Source organism: Bufo bufo, chromosome 9, assembly GCF_905171765.1.
Source record: "Bufo bufo chromosome 9, aBufBuf1.1, whole genome shotgun sequence".
Classification (NCBI taxonomy): domain Eukaryota; kingdom Metazoa; phylum Chordata; class Amphibia; order Anura; family Bufonidae; genus Bufo; species Bufo bufo.
In genome coordinates this window covers 147,684,436-147,705,292 of record NC_053397.1, presented here as the reverse complement: position 1 = coordinate 147,705,292, position 20,857 = coordinate 147,684,436, and the positions used below count along the sequence as shown (strand labels likewise).

General features: G+C 44.5%; 1 protein-coding gene across 1 annotated transcript in view; it reads right to left on the bottom strand.

Annotated features, from left to right (window-relative positions):
- GUCY2C (guanylate cyclase 2C) overlaps window positions 1–20,857 on the bottom strand; it is a 715,850-nt gene that overhangs the window by 40,317 nt on the left and 654,676 nt on the right. The window contains 1 exon segment of the mRNA XM_040408779.1: window positions 8,737–8,831. Within this exon segment, the coding sequence (XP_040264713.1) occupies window positions 8,737–8,831 (95 nt within the window).

Below are 20,857 nucleotides of genomic sequence, written 5' to 3'. Positions count from 1 at the left end.
TTTCACAGAGCTTATACAATTTGACCCCATACCGGGCACGCTTGCTTGGGATGTATTGTTTGAAGCCAAGGCGCCCGGTAAAATGTATTAGGGACTCGTCTACGCAGATGTTTTGCTCAGGGGTATACAAATCTGCAAATTTCAGGTTGAAATGGTCTATGAGGGGCCGAATTTTGTGGAGCCGGTCAAAAGCAGGGTGGCCTCTGGGACGGGAGGTGGTGTTGTCGCTAAAGTGCAGGAAACGCAGGATGGTCTCAAATCGTGTCCTGGACATAGCAGCAGAGAACATGGGCATGTGATGAATTGGGTGCGTTGACCAATATGACCGCAATTCATGCTTTTTTGTCAGGCCCATGTTGAGGAGAAGGCCCAAAAAAAATTTAAGTTCGGAAACTTGGACTGGTTTCCACCGGAAAGGCTGGGCATAATAGCTTCCCGGGTTTGCGGTTATAAATTGTGTGGCATACTGGTTGGTCTCTGCCACGACTAAGTCCAAGAGCTCCGCAGTCAAGAACAGCTCAAAAAATCCCAGGGCCGAACCGATTTGAGCCGTCTCAACCCGAACTCCAGACTGGGCGGTGAAAGGGGGAACTACTGGTGCGGCTGAAGTTGGTGACTGCCAATCAGGATTTGCCAGCACCTCAGGGACTCTAGGGGCTCTACGGGCCTGTCTGTGCGGTGGCTGCGACGGGGTAACTAGTGCACGTGCCACCGTACCAGCTTCAACTGCCCTTCTGGTGCTCGCTACTTCACCAGGTTGTACGTCAGTGCTGGTACTAGGTCCAGGAAGGGCTGCGCTGCTGGTGTATGCCTCACCACGTGATCCGGCAGCGACAGCCCCACTCTGCTGCTCTTGAAGCGGATCCTGCGTAACCTGTGGTCTAGCGACATGGGGCCGGGTACGCCTGGTGCTGCCAGGGACCTCCACCTCCTCGTCCGAACTTTGGGTCAGAGAGCCACTGCTTTCCACAGGTTCATATTCTGACCCGCTAGATTCGTCAGATGAGGGTTCCCACTCCTCATCCGACTGGGTCAGAATCCTGTAGGCCTCTTCAGAAGAATACCCCCTGTTTGACATTTTGGACTACTAAATTTAGGGGTATTCCCTGAGACTACCCAAGAAAAAAAGCAAACCTGTCTTACAAAGGGGAGGCTAGCGAAGTACCGGAGGCCGCTGCGGTTGATAAAAAATATCAAAACTGATTTTTTTATCGCCGCAGTGCGTGTAAAATGAATGTGCAGTGATCAAAAAATATATATTTTTTGTCACTGCGGTGGGGCGGGCGTGGGTGAACGCATGTGTGGGCGACCGATCAGGCCTGATCGGGCAAACACTGCGTTTTGGGTGGAGGGCGAGCTAAGGTGACACTAATACTATTATAGATCTGACCGTGATCAGTTTTGATCACTTACAGATACTATAAAAGTTCAAATGCTGATTAGCGATACGCTAAACAGCGAATAAAAGTGACTGTGGTGCGGTGGGGTGGGCGCTAACTGACGCTAACTACCTAACCAAGGGGCCTAAACTATCCCTAAAACCTAACAGCCAATACCAGTGAAAAAAAAAAAGTGACAGTTTACACTGATCACTTTTTTTCCTTTCACTAGTGATTGACAGGGGCGATCAAAGGGGTGATCAAAGGGTTAATTGGGGTGCAGGTGGGTGATCTGGGGCTAAGGTGTAGTGTTGGTGTACTCACAGTTCAGTCTGCTCCTGTGCTGGATCCAACCGACGAAAAGGACCAGCACAGGAGCAGACAAGCCATATAACAGATCATATTTACTAATATGATCTGTTATATGACTTTGGATTGGATTTTTTGAAAATCGCCAGCCTGCCAGCCAATGATCGTTGCTGGCAGGCTGGTGACGAAATACTTCTTTTAATTTTGCCGGCCCGCGATGCGCATGCGCGGGCCGGCTTTGAGCGAAATCTCGCGTCTCGCGAGATTACGCGTATATGCGTGACTCTGCGCAGCGCTGCCACCTCCGGAACGCAATCCTGCGTTAGGCGGTCCGGAGGTGGTTAAAGAGTTCCTGTTTTACATTCAACATAGAGCCTCGTCTCATGTGTGTGGGGATTGCTATACGTTGTATACTCCCCTGGCTATAACTCCTAGCTCTTGTAAGAGCTGTTCCTGTTCCTTGTTCCTGCGGTGGTTACGGTGTAGAGCGGAGTGCTTGGAGCCCTCGGGAAGCACTAGGAGCATCCATCAGCGGAGGTACCCAGTCGGGGTGCCAGGAGATCCGTTACAGGGGACATTACTAAAGGGACAGTGGGGGGCAAACTACTACGTGGGGGCAAACTACTAGTGTGGGGGACAATTAATACTGTGGGGGCAAATTACAACCATGGGGGGGAATTAATACTGTGAGGGCAGTGTGGGGAAATTAATACTGTGGGGGCAGTGTGGAGAAATTAATACTGTGGGGGCAGTGTGGGGGGCAAATTACTTAATGGATGCCAGTGTCGGGGCAAATTATCTATTGGGGGGCAGTGTGGGGTTATTACTTGATGGGGACAGTGTAGGGGGCAAATTACTTTGTGGGGGAAATAACTATATAAGAGCAGTGTGGGGAAAATTACTATATGGGGGCAGTGTGGGGGAAATTACTGTATGGGGTAGTGTGGGGGAAATTACTGTATGGGGTCATGTGGGGGAAATTACTGTATGGGGCAGTGTGGGGGAAATTACTATATGGGGCAGTGTGGTGGAAATTACTGTGTGGGGGCAGTGTGAGGGAAATTACTGTATGGGGGTAGTGTGGTGGAAATTACTGTGTGGGGGCAGTGTGAGGGAAATTACTGTATGGGGGTAGTGTGGGGTAAATTACTATATGGGGCAGTGTAGTGGAAATTACTGTATGGGGGCAGTGTGGGGGAAATTATTATATGGGGATAGTGTGGGGAAAATTACTATATGGGGGCAGTGTAGTGGAAATTACTGTGTGGGGGCACTGTGGGGTAAAGTACTGTATGGGGATAGTGTGTGGGAAATTATTATATGGGGCAGTGTGGAGGAAATTACTATATGGGGCATTGTGGGGGAAATTACTATATAGGAGCAGTGTGGGGGAAATTACTATATAGGAGCAGTGTGGGGGAAATTACTATATAGGAGCAGTGTGGGGGAAATTACTGTATAGGGACAGTGTGGGGGAAATTACTGTGTGGGGGCAGTGTGGGGGAAATTACTGTGTGGGGGCAGTGTGGGGGAAATTACTATATGGGGACAGTGTCGTGGAAATTACTGTGTGGGGGCAGTGTGGGGGAAATTACTATATAGGGGCATTGTGGTGGAAATTACTGTATGGGGATAGTGTGGGGGAAATTACTATATGGGGCAGTGTGGGGGCGTTTTTATATTAGGGGACATTATTTTTTGGACACTATACAAGCATTATTACCTGGAGCACAATATAGGGTGTTATTATTACTGGGGGAACTCTAGGGGACATTATAATTGCTGTAGTCACTATAGGGACCTTTGGGGTAATTTATCAAACTGGTGTAAAGTAGAACTGGGTTAGTTACCCATTGCAACAGATTTCACCTTTCAGTTTTCACAGCTCCTTTGGAAAATGAAAGGTATAATCTGATTGGTTTCTATGGGCACCTAAGCCAGTTGTAATTTAGACCAGTTTGATAAATGACCCCAATTATGAGAAATCTAACGTGTCTGTAACAAACTCTGTAGAGACGGATGCGGCTGAAAAAATTTGTCATGGCGGTCTGGGTCAAACGGAGGAGAAGAGGAAAGAGAAGGTCTACATGACAGAAGATGTCACTGGATGTAACAGGTAGGTGGTGCTGTATTCCCCTATATGTAGAGCTGGCTCACTACTGTGACCTGTGTCTCATCTTCTCCAAGTCTTTTTTTTTAAATCATAATCGTATGTATTTTAAATTTGTCAACTAAAATTTGTCACCTGCAGTCCTATGTAACAGCCCAGATAACAGTGTTAATTTTCTGTGTGCAGATAATGTAGTAGATGTTCCATGCAGTCCTATGTAACACCCCACATAACACAATAGTTCACTGTGTTATGTGGGGTGTTACATAGGACTGCAGGTAACATCTATGACATCTGTACTCAGAGAGTTATGAGATGGTGGGGGTCCGACTCCTGGCACCCCCGCCAATCAGCTGTTTGAGGAGACCGTGATGTTAAAGTGAGCGCCGCAGCCTCTTTGCTAGTTACCAAGGACAGCGCTGTCCATTTGATAGCACTGCGCTTGGTATTACAGCTCAGCCCTAATAACTCAGATGGGACAGAGCTGCACCTAGACCATGTGAACGATGTCATATGGCCTAGGAAGAGACTTTGGCGCTTACGAAGCACCACAGCCTCTTCATACAGAAAAAAAACTAAAACTAAAATAGAGGGGGCCAGAATTTGGTTAGCCAGCCCCGGGCCTAACATGCACTTAATCCGCCCCTGCCCGGAGGCGGTGCCACTGCGGCATACATCAGCCAAACTCATAGCTAAGGAGTTAATGGAGATGTTTTCTCGCGTGGGCCTGCCTAAGGAGGTTCTGACTGACCAAGGAACCCCGTTTATGTCCAAGGTCATGAGGGAACTCTGTAAGTTGCTCCACATAAAACAGCTACGGACGTCTGTGTATCATCCGTAAACGGATGGCCTGGTAATGAGGTTTAATAAAAAAATAAAAAATATGCTAAAAAGAGTGGTCTCTAAGGATGGGAGGGACTGGGACCTTCTTCTGCCCTATCTCATGTTCATAGTGCAAGAGGTGCCCCAGGCCTCTACTGGGTTCTCACCCTTTGAACTGCTATACGGCAGACACCCTCGTGGTCTGTTGGAAGTGGCCAAAGAGGCGTGGGAACAACAACCCACACTGCACAGAAGTGTTGTTGAGTACGTCACCCAGATGCAAAGACGAATGGAAACAGTGATCGGGTATTGGTTCTGGTACCAACCGTAGACAATAAGTTCCTAAGTAGGTGGCAGGGGCCCTATGAGGTGCTTGAAAAAATTGGAGAGGTAGATTACAAGGTACACCAGCCAGGGAGGCGAAAGCCAGAGCAGGTGTACCATGTGAATCTGCTCAAACCCTGGAAAGATAGGGAAACCTGTACGGAAGACAGCCAACGACCAGGGTTCCTAGGGGAGGCGATTTCAGCCCCTCTGTCTGAAGCAAGGGAAGCTGCTGCCACAGTGAAAATTGCTGACAGCCTCTCCTCTAAACAGGCTCAGGAAGCCAGGGAGTTAGTCGGAACATGGATGTGTTCTCGGACCTTCCTGAATGCACTTCCATAGTCCGACATGACGGTACCTGAGGCTCGGCAACAAGCCATCGTGGAGGGAGTGCAGCTAATGCTCCAGCTAGGTGTCATTGAGGAGTAAAAAAGTCTTGATACCCAAGCCAGCTGGGACATTGCGGTTCTGTAACGACTTCCGCAAACTGAATGAGGTGTCCAAGTTTGACGCGTATCCCATGCTCCGAGTGGATAAGCTTATTGAGAGGTTGGGCCAAGCCCCAGTATTTTTCTGTGTTGGACCTCACCAAAGGGTACTGGCAGGTACCCTTGACTGAGGCTGCCAAGGAAAAAACTACTTTTATTACACCAGAGGGACTGTATCAGTACAAGGTATTACCCTTTGGTCTACATGGCGCTCCCGCTAAGTTTCAAAGGCCAATGGACATTGTACTCCGTCCACATCGTCGGTACGCTTCAGCGTACCTGGATGATATCGTTATCCACAGCACCGACTAGGAAAGTCACCTACCTAGAGTACAGGCTATAGTGGACTCCCTTAGGAAGGCTGGCTTAACCACTATTCCAAAAAAGTGCGTGATAGGGTTAGAAACATAGAATGTGTCGGCAGATAAGAACCATTTGGCCCATCTAGTCTGCCCAATATACTAAATACTATGAATAGCCCCTGGGGATGGCCTTATGCCTATCCCATGCATGCTTAAACTCCTTCACTGTATTTGCAGCTACCACTTTTGCAGGAAGGCTATTCCATGCATCCACTACTCTCTCAGTAAAGTAATACTTCCTGATATTACTTTTAAACCTTTGCCCCTCTAATTTAAAACTATGTCCTCTTGTAGCATTTTTTTTTTCTTTTAAATATTCTCTCCTCTTTTACCTTGTTGATTCCCTTTATGTATTTAAAAGTTTCTATCATACCCCTCTGTCTCATCTTTCTTCCAAGCTATACATGTTAAGGTCCTTTAATCTTTCCTGGTAAGTTTTATTCGGCAATCCATGTACCAGTTTAGTAGCTCTTCTCTGAACTCTCTCCAAAGTATCAATATCCTTCTGGAGATATGGTCTCCAGTACTGAGCACAATACTCCAAATGAGGTCTCACTAGTGCTATGTAGAGCGGCATGAGCACCTCACTCTTTCTACTGGTAATTCTGGTAAGAAGAGATCAAGTCCATGGGGTATTTAATTGGCCACGGAATTATCAAACCTCAGGTGAACTAAATTGAGGCAATTAGGAATTGGCCCTGACCTGTCACTACTCGGCAAGTAAAGTCGTTCCTAGGTATGGTGGGGGGTATATGAGGTTTGTCCCCAATTTTGCTACAGTCGCCGTACCATTGACAGGCCTTTTGAAGGGACGCAAGTCAGTGGAATGAGCAGGCGGAAAAGGCTTTTTCCGCTTTGAAGTCTACCCTGTCTGTATCCCCGGTATTTGTGACGCCTGACTTCAAGAGGGAGTTTGTGGTACAGACCGATGCTTTTGAAATAGGCCTCGGAGCTGTACTCTCTCAGGACATCAATGCAGAGGAACATCCCGTTGTCTTCCTCAGCCGAAAGCTTACCGAAAGCTTACCCCAGCCGAGACTAGGTACAGTATAGTGGAGAGAGAGTGCCTGGCCATCAAATGGGCACTCGAGTCTCTCCGGTATTATCTGTTGGGGAGAAAGTTCCGTCTGGTGAGCGACCACTCCCCTCTCAAGCAGATGAGCCAGGCCAAAGAAAGGAATGCTCGGTCACCAGGTGGTTCTTGTCATTACAAAACTTTAAATTTTCCGTGGAACATAGGGACTGCAGGTTACAGGGAAACGCAGATGCCCTGTCCCGGGTACACTGTCTGGCAGGTGTTCACCCCCTCAGGGTTGAACAAAAGGGGGAGGTATGTAGTTGGTTGATCCTCCATCTGACAGTTAAGCTGTGGAGACTCTGTTTTGGGATCTGTGAATTGGTGCCGTGCTAAAGGCTTGAAATCCGCATGCTGGAAAACAGGCACCTAAAGCCTGCTGTGGACGGATGGGGAAATTACTGCTAGCCAGTTGAAGATTTTGTTCTATAGACATTGCATGGTCTGAACAAACACCAAGACTGTGAACGGTCATTTTGTGTTTCCTTGTGTGTGAACACTTAACTGTTTAAGTTAAAAACTTTGTGATTGCCTCTATACTGCGTCCGCTAGCCTGTCTACCAGAGCAAAACCCAACAGCTGTTAAAATATAGTGGCAGATTCTCATTACTATTTAAAGGGGTAGTTTGAGTTAAACAAAAACTCAGGCAGCCCCTGTAAATGTGGTAAAATAACAAAATAATCAATATTCACCACTTTTCTCTCTTCCTGCTACTTCCAGCACTGAGCTCTGGTCCTCCCTGCCACTGACGTAATCTTCCTGTCTGCAGCAGTGACATTCTGTGCACACAGGTAACCAGTGAAGCCAATTACTAGCCTCAGCAGTAGACAGGACGTCAGTGCTGAGGACAGTGATTGGCTGCAGCTGTGATCCATGTGCAAGGAATGTCACCACTTCAGCCAGAAACTGTTGAGGACCAGACCTTAGCGCTGGAAGGACCAGGGAGAAAACGGGTGAGTATTGACTTTTTAGTTATTTTACCACATTCACAGAATTTTTTATTATTTAACTCTGATAACTGTTTTAAGTTATTACTATACCAAGTACTGTAATATTGCAATCTGGAATATAATGTGTGTTTAGTATTTTTGTATTTATTGTTAGAAGCAGGTTACAATAAATTATTCAGATATTGCATTACTATTTAAAGGGTTTCTGTCACCAGAATTAACCCTATTAAACCAGCTGACATTAGTGATGTGCTAATGTCAGCAGACCCTAACTAGCCTTTTCCTACTTTTATCTTTGCCCCCGTTACTCCAGAAATATAACTTTTATAATATGCTAATTGGCCTCTAGGTGTAGGGGGGGGGGGGGGCATTGCCCCTGCTCCTAGAGACTCCGTTCTCCCACCTCTGGCCACGCCCTGCTACACTACATTGACAGGGCCAGGCAGCCTTCACCTCCAACTGCCGGCCCTGTGCGCTGGGGAAATCTTGCGCCGTTCAGTATTCGGTGCAGGGACAGTGAGGAAGCTGGCAGCCGGCGAGCGCCCTTCACTCACTGCGCCTGCGCTGAATACTGAACGGGACTGAACAGGCGCGAGATTTACATGGCAGACAGGGCCGGCAGTAGGAGACCAACGCTGCCTTGCCGTGTCAATCTAGTCTAGCAATGTGTGGCCAGAGGTGGAACGGAGCCTCTAGGAGCAGGGGCAATGCCCCCCTGCACCTAGAGGCTGATTAGCATCTTATAAAAGTTATATTTCTGGAGTAACGGGGGCATAGATAAAAAGTAGGAATAGACTAGTTAGGTTCAGCTGACATTAGCACATATCTAATGTCAGCTAGTTTAATAGGGTTAATTCTGGTGACAAAAACCCTTTAAACTGGCTAAAGTGCATAATAGTTTTCTATATGTTCTTACCTTGAGATAAGTTTCTCCTCTTACTTCATACTGAAATTTGCAGTCTGTCCTCTTCAGAATGGAAATGGTTGATTTACTTACATGTATTCGTAAAGCTGTTTGAAGAAAAAAATGTAAATGAATGAAAGACAGTTAAAGGGAATCTGTCACCTTGTATTTGCTTACCTGTTATCGCTTCTGAATTGTCTGTTTTAGCAACTACTTACATCTACCTTGTAATAAAAATTGTGGAACATCTATTCTTATAACTTATGTGATTTGTCATTCCTTTATTACTCCTTCTAGAAGTTATGAGGAATTGCTAACAGTTTACAGTGTTTCCCTGCACAGTCTCACATACAGTATCTCACAAAAGTGAGTACACCCCTCACATTTTTGTAAATATTTTATTCTATCTTTTCATGGGACAACACTGACAATATGACACTTTGATACAATGTAAAGTAGTCAGTGTACAGCTTGTATAACGGTAAATTTGGTGTGTCCTCAAAATAACTCAACACACAGCCATTAACCACCTCAGCCCCCAGTGCTTAAACACCCTGAAAGACCAGGCCACTTTTTACACTTCTGACCTACACTACTTTCACCGTTTATTGCTCGGTCATGCAACTTACCACCCAAATGAATTTTACCTCCTTTTCTTCTCACTAATAGAGCTTTCATTTGGTGGTATTTCATTGCTGCTGACATTTTTACTTTTTTTGTTATTAATCGAAATTTAACGATTTTTTTGCAAAAAAATGACATTTTTCACTTTCAGTTGTAAAATTTTGCAAAAAAAACGAGATCCATATAGAAATTTTGCTCTAAATTTATAGTTCTACATGTCTTTGATAAAAAAAAAATGTTTGGGTAAAAAAAAAATGGTTTGGGTAAAAGTTATAGCGTTTACAAACTATGGTACAAAAATGTGAATTTCCGCTTTTTGAAGCAGCTCTGACTTTCTGAGCACCTGTCATGTTTCCTGAGGTTCTACAATGGCCAGACAGTACAAACACCCCACAAATGACCCCATTTCGGAAAGTACACACCCTAAGGTATTCGCTGATGGGCATAGTGAGTTCATAGAACTTTTTATTTTTTGTCACAAGTTAGCGGAAAATGATGATTTTTTTTTTTCTTACAAAGTCTCATATTCCACTAACTTGTGACAAAAAATAAAAACTTCTATGAACTCACTATGCCCATCACGAAATACCTTGGGGTCTCTTCTTTCCAAAATGGGGTCACTTGTGGGGTAGTTATACTGCCCTGGCATTTTAGGGGCCCAAATGTGTGGTAAGGAGTTTGAAATCAAATTCTGTAAAAAATGACCTGTGAAATCCGAAAGGTGCTCTTTGGAATATGGGCCCCTTTGCCCACCTAGGCTGCAAAAAAGTGTCACACATCTGGTATCTCCGTACTCAGGAGAAGGTGGGGAATGTGTTTTGGGGTGTCTTTTTACATATACCCATGCTGGGTGAGATAAATATCTTGGTCAAATGCCAACTTTGTATAAAAAAATGGGAAAAGTTGTCTTTTGCCAAGATATTTCTCTCACCCAGCATGGGTATATGTAAAATGACACCCCAAAACACATTCCCCACCTTCTCCTGAGTACGGCAATACCAGATGTGTGACACTTTTTTGCAGCCTAGGTGGGCAAAGGGGCCCATATTCCAAAGAGCACCTTTCGGATTTCACTGGTCATTTTTTACAGAATTTGATTTCAAACTCCTTACCACACATTTGGGCCCCTAGAATGCCAGGGCAGTATAACTACCCCACAAGTGACCCCATTTTGGAAAGAAGAGACCCCAAGGTATTCGCTGATGGGCATAGTGAGTTCATGGAAGTTTTTATTTTTTGTCACAAGTTAGTGGAATATGAGACTTTGTATGAAAAAAAAATAAATCATCATTTTCCACTAACTTGTGACAAAAAATAAAAAATTCTAGGAACTCGCCATGCCCCTCACGGAATACCTTGGGGTGTCTTCTTTCCAAAATGGGGTCACTTGTGGGGTAGGTTTACTGCCCTGGCATTTTCCAGGGGCCCTAATGTGTGGTAAGTAGGTAAATGACCTGTGAAATCCTAAAGGTGCTCTTTGGAATGTGGGCCCCTTTGCCCACCTAGGCTGCAAAAAAGTGTCACACATGTGGTATCGCCGTATTCAGGAGAAGTTGGGGAATGTGTTTTGGGGTGTCATTTTACATATACCCTTGCTGGGTGAGAGAAATATCTTGGCAAAAGACAACTTTTCCCATTTTTTTATACAAAGTTGGCATTTGACCAAGATATTTCTCTCACCCAGCATGGGTATATGTAAAATGACACCCCAAAACACATTCCCCACCTTCTCCTGAGTACGGCGATACCAGATGTGTGACACTTTTTTGCAGCCTAGATGCGCAAAGGGGCCCAAATTCCTTTTAGGAGGGCATTTTTAGACATTTGGATACCAGACTTCTTCTCACGCTTTGGGGCCCCTAGAATGCCAGGGCAGTATAAATACCCCACATGTGACCCCATTTTGGAAAGAAGACACCCCAAGGTATTCAATGAGGGGCATGGCGAGTTCATAGAAATTTTTTTTTTTTGGCACAAGTTAGCAGAAATTGATATTTTTAATTTTTTTCTCACAAAGTCTCCCGTTCCGCTAACTTGGGACAAAAATTTCAATCTTTCATGGACTCAATATGCCCCTCACGGAATACCTGGGGGTGTCTTCTTTCCGAAATGGGGTCACATGTGGGGTATTTATACTGCCCTGGCATTCTAGGGGCCCTAAAGCGTGAGAAGAAGTCTGGAATATAAATGTCTAAAAAATTTTACGCATTTGGTTTCCGTGAGGGGTATGGTGAGTTCATGTGAGAAAAAAATGTCTGAATGGAGCCTTACAGGGGGGTGATCAATGACAGGGGGGGTGATCAATGACAGGGGGGGTGATCAATGACAGGGGGGGGTGATCAATGACAGGGGGGTGATCAGGGAGTCTATATGGGGTGATAACCACAGTCATTGATCACGCCCGTGTAAGGCTTCATTCAGACGTCCGTATGCGTTTTGCGGATCCGATCCATCTATCAGTGGATCCGTAAAAATCATGCGGACATCTGAATGGAGCTTTACAGGGGGGTAATCAATGACAGGGGGGTAATCAATGACAGGGGGGTGATCAGGGAGTCTATATGGGGTGATCACCACAGTCATTGATCACGCCCCTGTAAGGCTTCATTCAGACGTCCGTATGCATTTTGCGGATCCGATCCATCTATCAGTGCATCCGTAAAAATCATGCGGACATCTGAATGGAGCTTTACAGGGGGGTAATCAATGACAGGGGGGTGATCAGGGAGTCTATATGGGGTGATCACCACAGTCATTGATCACGCCCCTGTAAGGCTTCATTCAGACGTCCGGATGCGTTTTGCGGATCCGATCCATCTATCAGTGGATCCGTAAAAATCATGCGGACGTCTGATTGGAGCTTTACAGGGGGGTAATCAATGACAGGGGGGTAATCAATGACAGGGGGGTGATCAGGGAGTCTATATGGGGTGATCACCACAGTCATTGATCACGCCCCTGTAAGGCTTCATTCAGACGTCCGGATGCGTTTTGCGGATCCGATCCATCTATCAGTGCATCCGTAAAAATCATGCGGACATCTGAATGGAGCTTTACAGGGGGTTGATCAATGACAGGGGGGTGATCACCACAGTCATTGATCATGCCCCTGTAAGGCTTCATTCAGACGTCCGGATGCGTTTTGCGGATCGGATCCATCTATCAGTGCATCCGTAAAAATCATGCGGACATCTGAATGGCGCTTTACAGGGGGGTGATCAGGGAGTCTATATGGGGTGATGACCACAGTCATTGTTAATGCCCTTGTAAGGCTTCATTCAGACGTCCGGATGCGTTTTGCGGATCCGATCCATCTATCAGTGCATCCGTAAAAATCATGCGGACATCTGAATGGAGCTTTACAGGGGGGTAATCAATGACAGGGGGGTGATCACCACAGTAATTGATCATGCCCCTGTAAGGCTTCATTCAGACGTCCGGATGCGTTTTGCGGATCGGATCCATCTATCAGTGCATCCGTAAAAATCATGCGGACATCTGAATGGAGCTTTACAGGGGGGTGATCAGGGAGTCTATATGGGGTGATCACCACAGTCATTGATCATGCCCCTGTAAGGCTTCATTCAGACGTCCGGATGCGTTTTGCGGATCGGATCCATCTATCAGTGCATCCGTAAAAATCATGCGGACATCTGAATGGAGCTTTACAGGGGGGTGATCAGGGAGTCTATATGGGGTGATCACCACAGTCATTGATCATGCCCCTGTAAGGCTTCATTCAGACGTCCGGATGCGTTTTGCGGATCCGATCCATCTATCAGTGGATCCGTAAAAATCATGCGGACGTCTGAATGGAGCTTTACAGGGGGGTAATCAATGACAGGGGGGTAATCAATGACAGGGGGTGATCAGGGAGTCTATATGGGGTGATCACCACAGTCATTGATCATGCCCCTGTAAGGCTTCATTCAGACGTCCGGATGCGTTTTGCGGATCCGATCCATCTATCAGTGGATCCGTAAAAATCATGCGGACATCTGAATGGAGCTTTACAGGGGGGTAATCAATGACAGGGGGGTAATCAATGACAGGGGGGTGATCAGGGAGTCTATATGGGGTGATCACCACAGTCATTGATCACGCCCCTGTAAGGCTTCATTCAGACGTCCGGATGCGTTTTGCGGATCCGATCCATCTATCAGTGGATCCGTAAAAATCATGCAGGCGTCTGAATGGAGCTTTACAGGGGGTTGATCAATGACAGGGGGGTAATCAATGACAGGGGGGTGATCAGGGAGTCTATATGGGGTGATCAGGGGTGATCAGGGGATAATAAGGGGTTAATAAGTGACGGGGGGGGGGGGGTGTAGTGTAGTGTAGTGGTGCTTGGTGCTACTTTACTGAGCTACCTGTGTCCTCTGGTGGTCGATCCAAACAAAGGGGACCACCAGAGGACCAGGTAGCAGGTATATTAGACGATGTTATCAAAACAGCGTCTAATATACCTGTTAGGGGTTAAAAAAAACACATCTCCAGCCTGCCAGCGAACGATCGCCGCTGGCAGGCTGGAGATCAACTCTCTTACCTTCCGTTCCTGTGAGCGCGCGCGCCTGTGTGCACGCGTTCACAGGAAATCTCGGCCATCGCGAGATGACGCGTATATGCGTGACTGTGCGCAGCGCTGCCACCTCCGGAACGCGATCCTGCGTTAGGCGGTCCGGAGGTGGTTAATGTCTCCTCCTACTCAGGTGCGGTTTGATTCGTCTGTCATTATGACAGTAACCTGCACCTGGGTTTTAAAGGAGTATTGACGCAAGCTCGCATTGACGCACAGCCTGATGAAGCACAGATAGCGCGAAACGGCCGCCGCTGTTAGTTGAGTGCTTGAATTGTCTGCCCCTTGCCTTAATTCTTATGGAATAAAGCTGCTGTCTGTGATCGCACACTGGTGAGTGCCGCTGTTCATTTCCTACTTACGAGTTTGTTACATTCTATCCACTGTCTCAGCTGTGCACCGCCGAGTGCGTGTCTCCTCGCCAGCCTTGCTACCCGCACTGACCGCTCCACATCAATCCAGTGCTTGTTTGATTTTGCCGCCCCCCACTTCATTTGTTTGGACACAGCCATTAATGTCTAAACTGCTGGCAACAAAAGTGAGTACAATTAGCCATTTTCCCGCCCCAGTATCATGTGACTTGTTAGTGTTACAAGGTCTCAAGTGTGAATGGGGAGCAGGTGTGTTAAATTTCTTGTTATCGCTCTCACTCTCTCATACTGGTCACTGGAAGTTCAACATCGCACCTCATGACAAAAAAACTCTTTGAGGATCTGAAAAAAATGATTGTTGCTCTACATAAAGATGGCCTAGGCTATAAGAAGACTGCCAAGTCCTGAAACTGAGCTTCAGCATGGTGGCACACTTCATCAAATTGGTCTGCATGGCTGTCGTCCCAGAAGGAAGCCTCCTCTAAAGATGATGCACAAGAAGGCCCACAAACAGTTTGCTGAAGACAAGCAGACTAAGGACATAGATTACTGGAACCATATCCTGTGGTTTGATGAGACCAAGATAAACCTATTTTGTTCAGATGGTATCAAGCGTGTGTGTGTTGGCCCCCAGGTGAGGAGTACAAAGACAAGTGTGTCTTGCTTATAGTCAAGCATGGTGGCGGGAGTGTCATGGTTTGGGGCAGCATGAGTGCTTCTGGCTGTGGGGAGCTACAATTCATTGAGGGAACTATGAATGCCAACATGTACTGTGACATACTGAAGCAGAGCATGATCCCCTCCCTTCGGAAACTGGGCCGCAGGGCAGTATTCCAACATGATAACGACACAAACACACCTCCAAGACCACCACTGCATTGCTAAATAAAAACTGAGGGTAAAGGTGCTGGACTGGCCAAGCATGTCTTCAGGCCTAAACCCTATTGAGCATCTGTGGGGCAACCTCAAACAGAAGGTGGAGGAGCGCAAGGTCTCCAACATCCACCAGCTCCATGAAGTCATCATGGAGGAGTGGAAGAGGATTCCAGTGGCAACCTGTGAAGCTCTAGTAAACTCCATGCCCAAGAGAGTTAAGGCAGTGCTGGAAAATAATGCTGGCCACCAAAATATTGACACTTTGGGAACAATTTGGCCATTTTCACTTAGGGATGTACTCACTTTTGTTGCCAGCTGTGTGTTGAGTTATTTTGAGGACAAACCGAATTTACACTATTATACAAGTCAGTGCAGTAGTGCTGTCAGTTTCATACTGTGCAGGGAAAGCCCCCCCACCCCAAAAAATAAATAAAATGATAACACCCACCTGGACCTTCATTGCAAACAATCATACGAATAGATGCTCCAGAATTGTTATTATTATAAAAGGGGTGAATGTAGCTACTAAAACTGTTGCTTCAGTTAGTAGAAAAAGTAGTTTGAACACATATGCAAATGTGTTCAAATGGCGCCTTTCCTTTAAGGTCAATTTGATATAGGGAATATATAGTTTATGTCCCTTAGGGTCTGAAGCTGTGGTGTGGACTAGTGGTGGCGTTCTTTTATTTTATTTTGCCTTTTATTTTTTTACTTTTTTTCATTGCAGATTTCTCCTGTCACTGGGGTTTACATATTCGCTCCAATTACATGAGGAAAACAGCCTCCTGAAATGCATCATAAAGATGATCTGTCCCTGTTAAAACTGAGCAGCTCTTTCAGTTACCCGGGACACTCCAAAAGTGGGATTGTTAAGCTAGACAATTCCAGTAGAAATACTATATCACTCAATAAATGCATTATTAAGCTTGCTTTTATTGTACAAATAATCAGTCGGCACTGTGGAAGAATGTGGTGGTGCTAGTGTCCTGGGTTGTTTAGAAGAAAAGCGTCACATTTGCCTGTATTCTGTTTATGGCAATACAGTAAAGATTTATTAGCATCAAAGGGCGAGTGCTGATCCACTTCTTTTACTTGCTTTTATTGTACAAAATCCAGTTTGGTCCAGAATGCTCATATATTCATATTATACAGCCACTCATGTAAGAGGACGTTTCGATCATTTATTGACCTTCCTCAGCAACATGAGACTGTGACTGAAAGCTGGAGGTAATGGAGGACTTGGCAGTATACAGAATGCTCATTGAGCGTTGTGCATGCAGCAATGGGGAAGGCAAAAAACCCATAAATAGATGATGTGATTCACCTCACTGGTGCATGAGCAGGCCGTCTCTTTATACCAGCAACAAGTAGAAATCTCAGCACCCCGCCAATGAATGTAAAATACTTTTCTTTACTCAATGAAGTTTAAAATAATTTCACTGCAAATCAGTCAACAGGATGATATGACAGTCCTAGTACAAGGCTATCAGGTTGACGCGTTTCGGAGCATGGTCTGTTCCTTGTTTATAACCTGTTAGTGTGAATACGGGAAGAGATATATATCCTGACACTCCCCTGTCACAGGTGTAATCAGTAGTTTTATAATTAAATCAGTAATAAGAAAAACTTAGGCATGACAACAAAAAGCCTTCAGTAATATAACATTGTCAGTTTTCTTGTTTAAACCATTTGGATATGCGCTATTTAACATAAATATCCCCCAAATCTCCCTATTTAAAAGGAGTCTTTCAATAACGCAAAATCTGAACATAGTCAAATCTCTTGAGAGGTTTTGACTAAAATATTTTGATACACTTGAGGGATACACTTGTGTATTGGTGGAATCACATTTATGTTCCCATATCCTTTCTTTTACTTTTCGTGTGATGCATCCTACATATATCAAGTTACATTGCATACACTGAATGATATACATTATAAAATATTTAATTTCATGTCGTTTGGCTGTTATTTTGTTTGTACAGTGTGATGTTTGTGTGCAAAACAACAGTCACACATTTAACCCCTTAAGGACTCAGCCCTATTTCACCTTAAAGGGTTTCTGTCACCCCACTAAAGTGATTTTTTTTTTTTGGGCTAGTTAAATTAGTTATATAGCGATATATTAAAATATAATAGTGTTCCTTACTTTGATCCAGCAGTTTAGTCAAAAAACAAAGTTTTATCATATGCAAATTCGGTCTCTACCAGCAAGTAGGGCGTCTACTTGCTGGTAGCTGCTGCAGAAATCCGCCCCCTCCTCTTGTTGATTGACAGGGCCAGCCGGGATCTCCTCCTCCGGCCAGCCCTGTCGGCATTTCAAAAATCGCGCGCCCGTGTTGAATCTGCGCAGGCGCTCTGAGATGAGGAGGCTCGTCTCCTCAGAACTCCCTCAGTGCGCCTGCGCCGATGACGTCTTCTATTTCGATGATGTCATCGGCGCAGGCGCACTGAGGGAGCTCTGAGGAGACCAGCCTCCTCATCTCAGAGCGCCTGCGCAGATTCAACACAGGCGCGCGATTTTTGAAATGCCGACAGGGCTGGCCGGAGGAGGAGATCCCGGCTGGCCCTGTCAATCAACAAGAGGAGGGGGCAGATTTCTGCAGCAGCTACCAGCAAGTAGACGCCCTACTTGCTGGTAGAGACCGAATTTGCATATGATAAAACTTCGTTTTTTGACTAAACTGCTGGATCAAAGTAAGGAACACTATTATATTTTAATATATCGCTATATAACTAATTTAACTAGCCCAAAAAATAAAAATCACTTTAGTGGGGTGACAGAAACCCTTTAAGGACTTTTTTTGCAAATCTGACCAGTGTCACTTTAAGTGCTGATAACTTTAAAACGCTTTAACTTATCCAGGCCATTCTGAGACAGTTTTTTCGTCACATATTGTACTTCATGACACTGGTAAAATGAAGTAAAAAAATAAATATTTTATTTATAAACAAAAAAAAATAAAAATTTACAAGTTTCAATTTCTCTACTTCTAAAATACATAGTAATACCTCCAAAAATAGTTATTCCTTTACATTCCCCATAAGTCTACTTCATGTTTGGACTATTTTGCGAATGATATTTTATTTTTTGGGGATGTTACAAGGCTTAGAAGTTTAGAAGCAAATCTTGAAATTTTTCAAAAACCCAATTTTTAAGGACCAGTTCAGGTCTGAAGTCACTTTGCGAGGCTTACATGATAGAAACCACCCAAAAATGACCCCATTCTATAAACTACACCCCTCAAGGTATTCAAAACTGATTTTACAAACTTTGTTAACTCTTTAGGTGTTCCACAAGAATTAATGGAAAATAGAGATCAAATTTCAAAAGTTCACATTTTTGGCAGATTTTCCATTTTAATAAGTTTTTTTCCAGTGACAAAGCAAGGGTTAACAGCCAAAACAAACTCAATATTTATGGCCCAGATTCTGTAGTTTACAGAAACACCCCATATGTGGTCGTAAACCGCTGTACGGGCACACGGCAGGGCGCAGAAGGAAAGGAATGCCATACGGTTTTTGGAAGGCAGGTTTTGCTGGACTGGTTTTTTTGACACCATGTCCCATTTGAAGCCCCCCTGATGCACCCCTAGAGTAGAAACTCCAAAAAAGTGACCCCATTTTAGAAACTACAGGATAGGGTGGCAGTATTGTTGGTACTAGTTTAGGGTACACATGATTATTGGTTGCTCTATATTATACTTTTTGTGAGGCAAGGTAACAAGAAATAGCTGTTTTGGCACCGTTTTTATTTTTTGTTATTTACAACATTCATCTGACAGGTTAGATCATGTGATATTTTTATAGACCAGGTTGTCACGGACGCTGCGATACCTAATATGTATACTTTTTATTATTTATGTAAGTTTTACACAATGATTTCATTTTTGAAGCAAAAAAAAATCATGTTTTAGTATTTCCATAGTCTGAGAGCCATAGATTTTTCAGTTTTTGGGCGATTACCTTCGGTAGGGTACGATTTTTGCGGGATGAGATGATGGTTTTATTGGCACTATTTTGGGGTGCGTGTGACTTTTTGATCGCTTGCTATTACACTTTTTGTGATGTAAGGTGACAAAAAATGGTTTATTTAGCACAGTTTTTATTTTTTATTTTTTACGGTGTTCATCTCAGAGGTTAGGTCATGTGATATTTTTATAGAGCCGGTCGATACGGACACGGCGATACCCAATATGTATACTTTTCTTTTATTTATGTAAGTTTTACACAATAACAGCTTTTTAAAAAAAAAAAAAAATGATGTTTTAGTGTCTCCATATTCTGAGCCATATTTTTTATTTTTTTTGGGTGATTGTCTCAGGTAGGGGCTCATTTTTTGCGGGATGAGGTGACGGTTAGATTGGTACTATGTTGGTGGGTAAACGCCTTTTTGATCGCTTGCTGTTGTACTTTTTGTGATGTAAGGTGACAAAAAAAGTGTTTATTTAGCACAGTTTTTATTTTTTATTTTTTACGGTGTTCATCTGAGGGGTTAGGTCATGTGATATTTTTAAAGAGCCAGTCGATACGGACACGGAGATACCTAATATGTATACTTTTTTTCCCCCCCTATTTTATACCAATTTTTTTAACTTTATTTGGGGAAAATGACGTTTTGTTTATTTTCACTTGAAACTTTAAATTTTTTGGGGGGAAAACTTTATTTTTTCAACTTTTTTTTCACTTTATTTTTTGTCCCACTTTGGGACTTGAACTTTTGGGAGTCTAATCCCCTTTACAATGCATTCCAATACTTCTGTATTGGAATGCATTGGCTGTATGAGTAATACTGTGTGTATTACTCATACAGCTTCCGGCCTGTGAGATCCAGGGGGCTGGATCTCACAGGCTCGTCACCGGAAGGCAGCGCTGATTCCTAAGGAAGGCATCATGCTGCCTTCCATGTCATCGGGTCCCCCCTACAGCCGCATGGGGACCCGATGGCACCGCCAATCGCTGCCGCAAACCTCAGGTAAAGCCGCAAACTGCAGGTCTGAATTGACCTGCGGTTTGCTGTGATCGCCCCCCGGCGTTGTGACAGGATGCCCGCTGAATGATTTCAGTGGACATCCTGTTCTGATTAACCCCCGCCGCGCCGCAATGTAGTTTTAAAGTTAGGACGTACCGGTACATCATGGGTCCTTAAGGACTCGGCAAACATGGCGTACCGGTACGTCCTAAGTCCTTAAGGGGTTAAAAAACCTTGGTACTCAACCAAAACTTGGGGATAACATGTTGCCTAAAGTAGGGATTTTTTTCTGATAGGAAAATATTTAAGAATAATATTTTGGATTTTGTAGTATTTGTGACTGAAATTCGTTATAAAAGTTATTTTTTGTTTTTTTTATTTATATTATGTATTTTAAAAAGATTTTTTTTTCAGTGTTTGTGTTTTGCTATATTTTTGGACCTATTTAAGGGCTCATGCACACCAACGTATTTTCTTTCCGCTTCCGTTCCGTTTTCCTTGCGGACAGTATGTGGAACCATTCACTTTAATCGGTCCGCAAAAACAACGAAAGTTACTCCGTGTGCATACCATTTCCATTTGCGGACCCATTCAAGTCAATGGGTCTGCAAAAAATACGTAACGCACACGTAACACATCTGTAACTCATCTGCATTTCATCCTTATTTTGTGGATCCATACTGTAGAAATGCTATGCCCAGCCCATATTGCTCA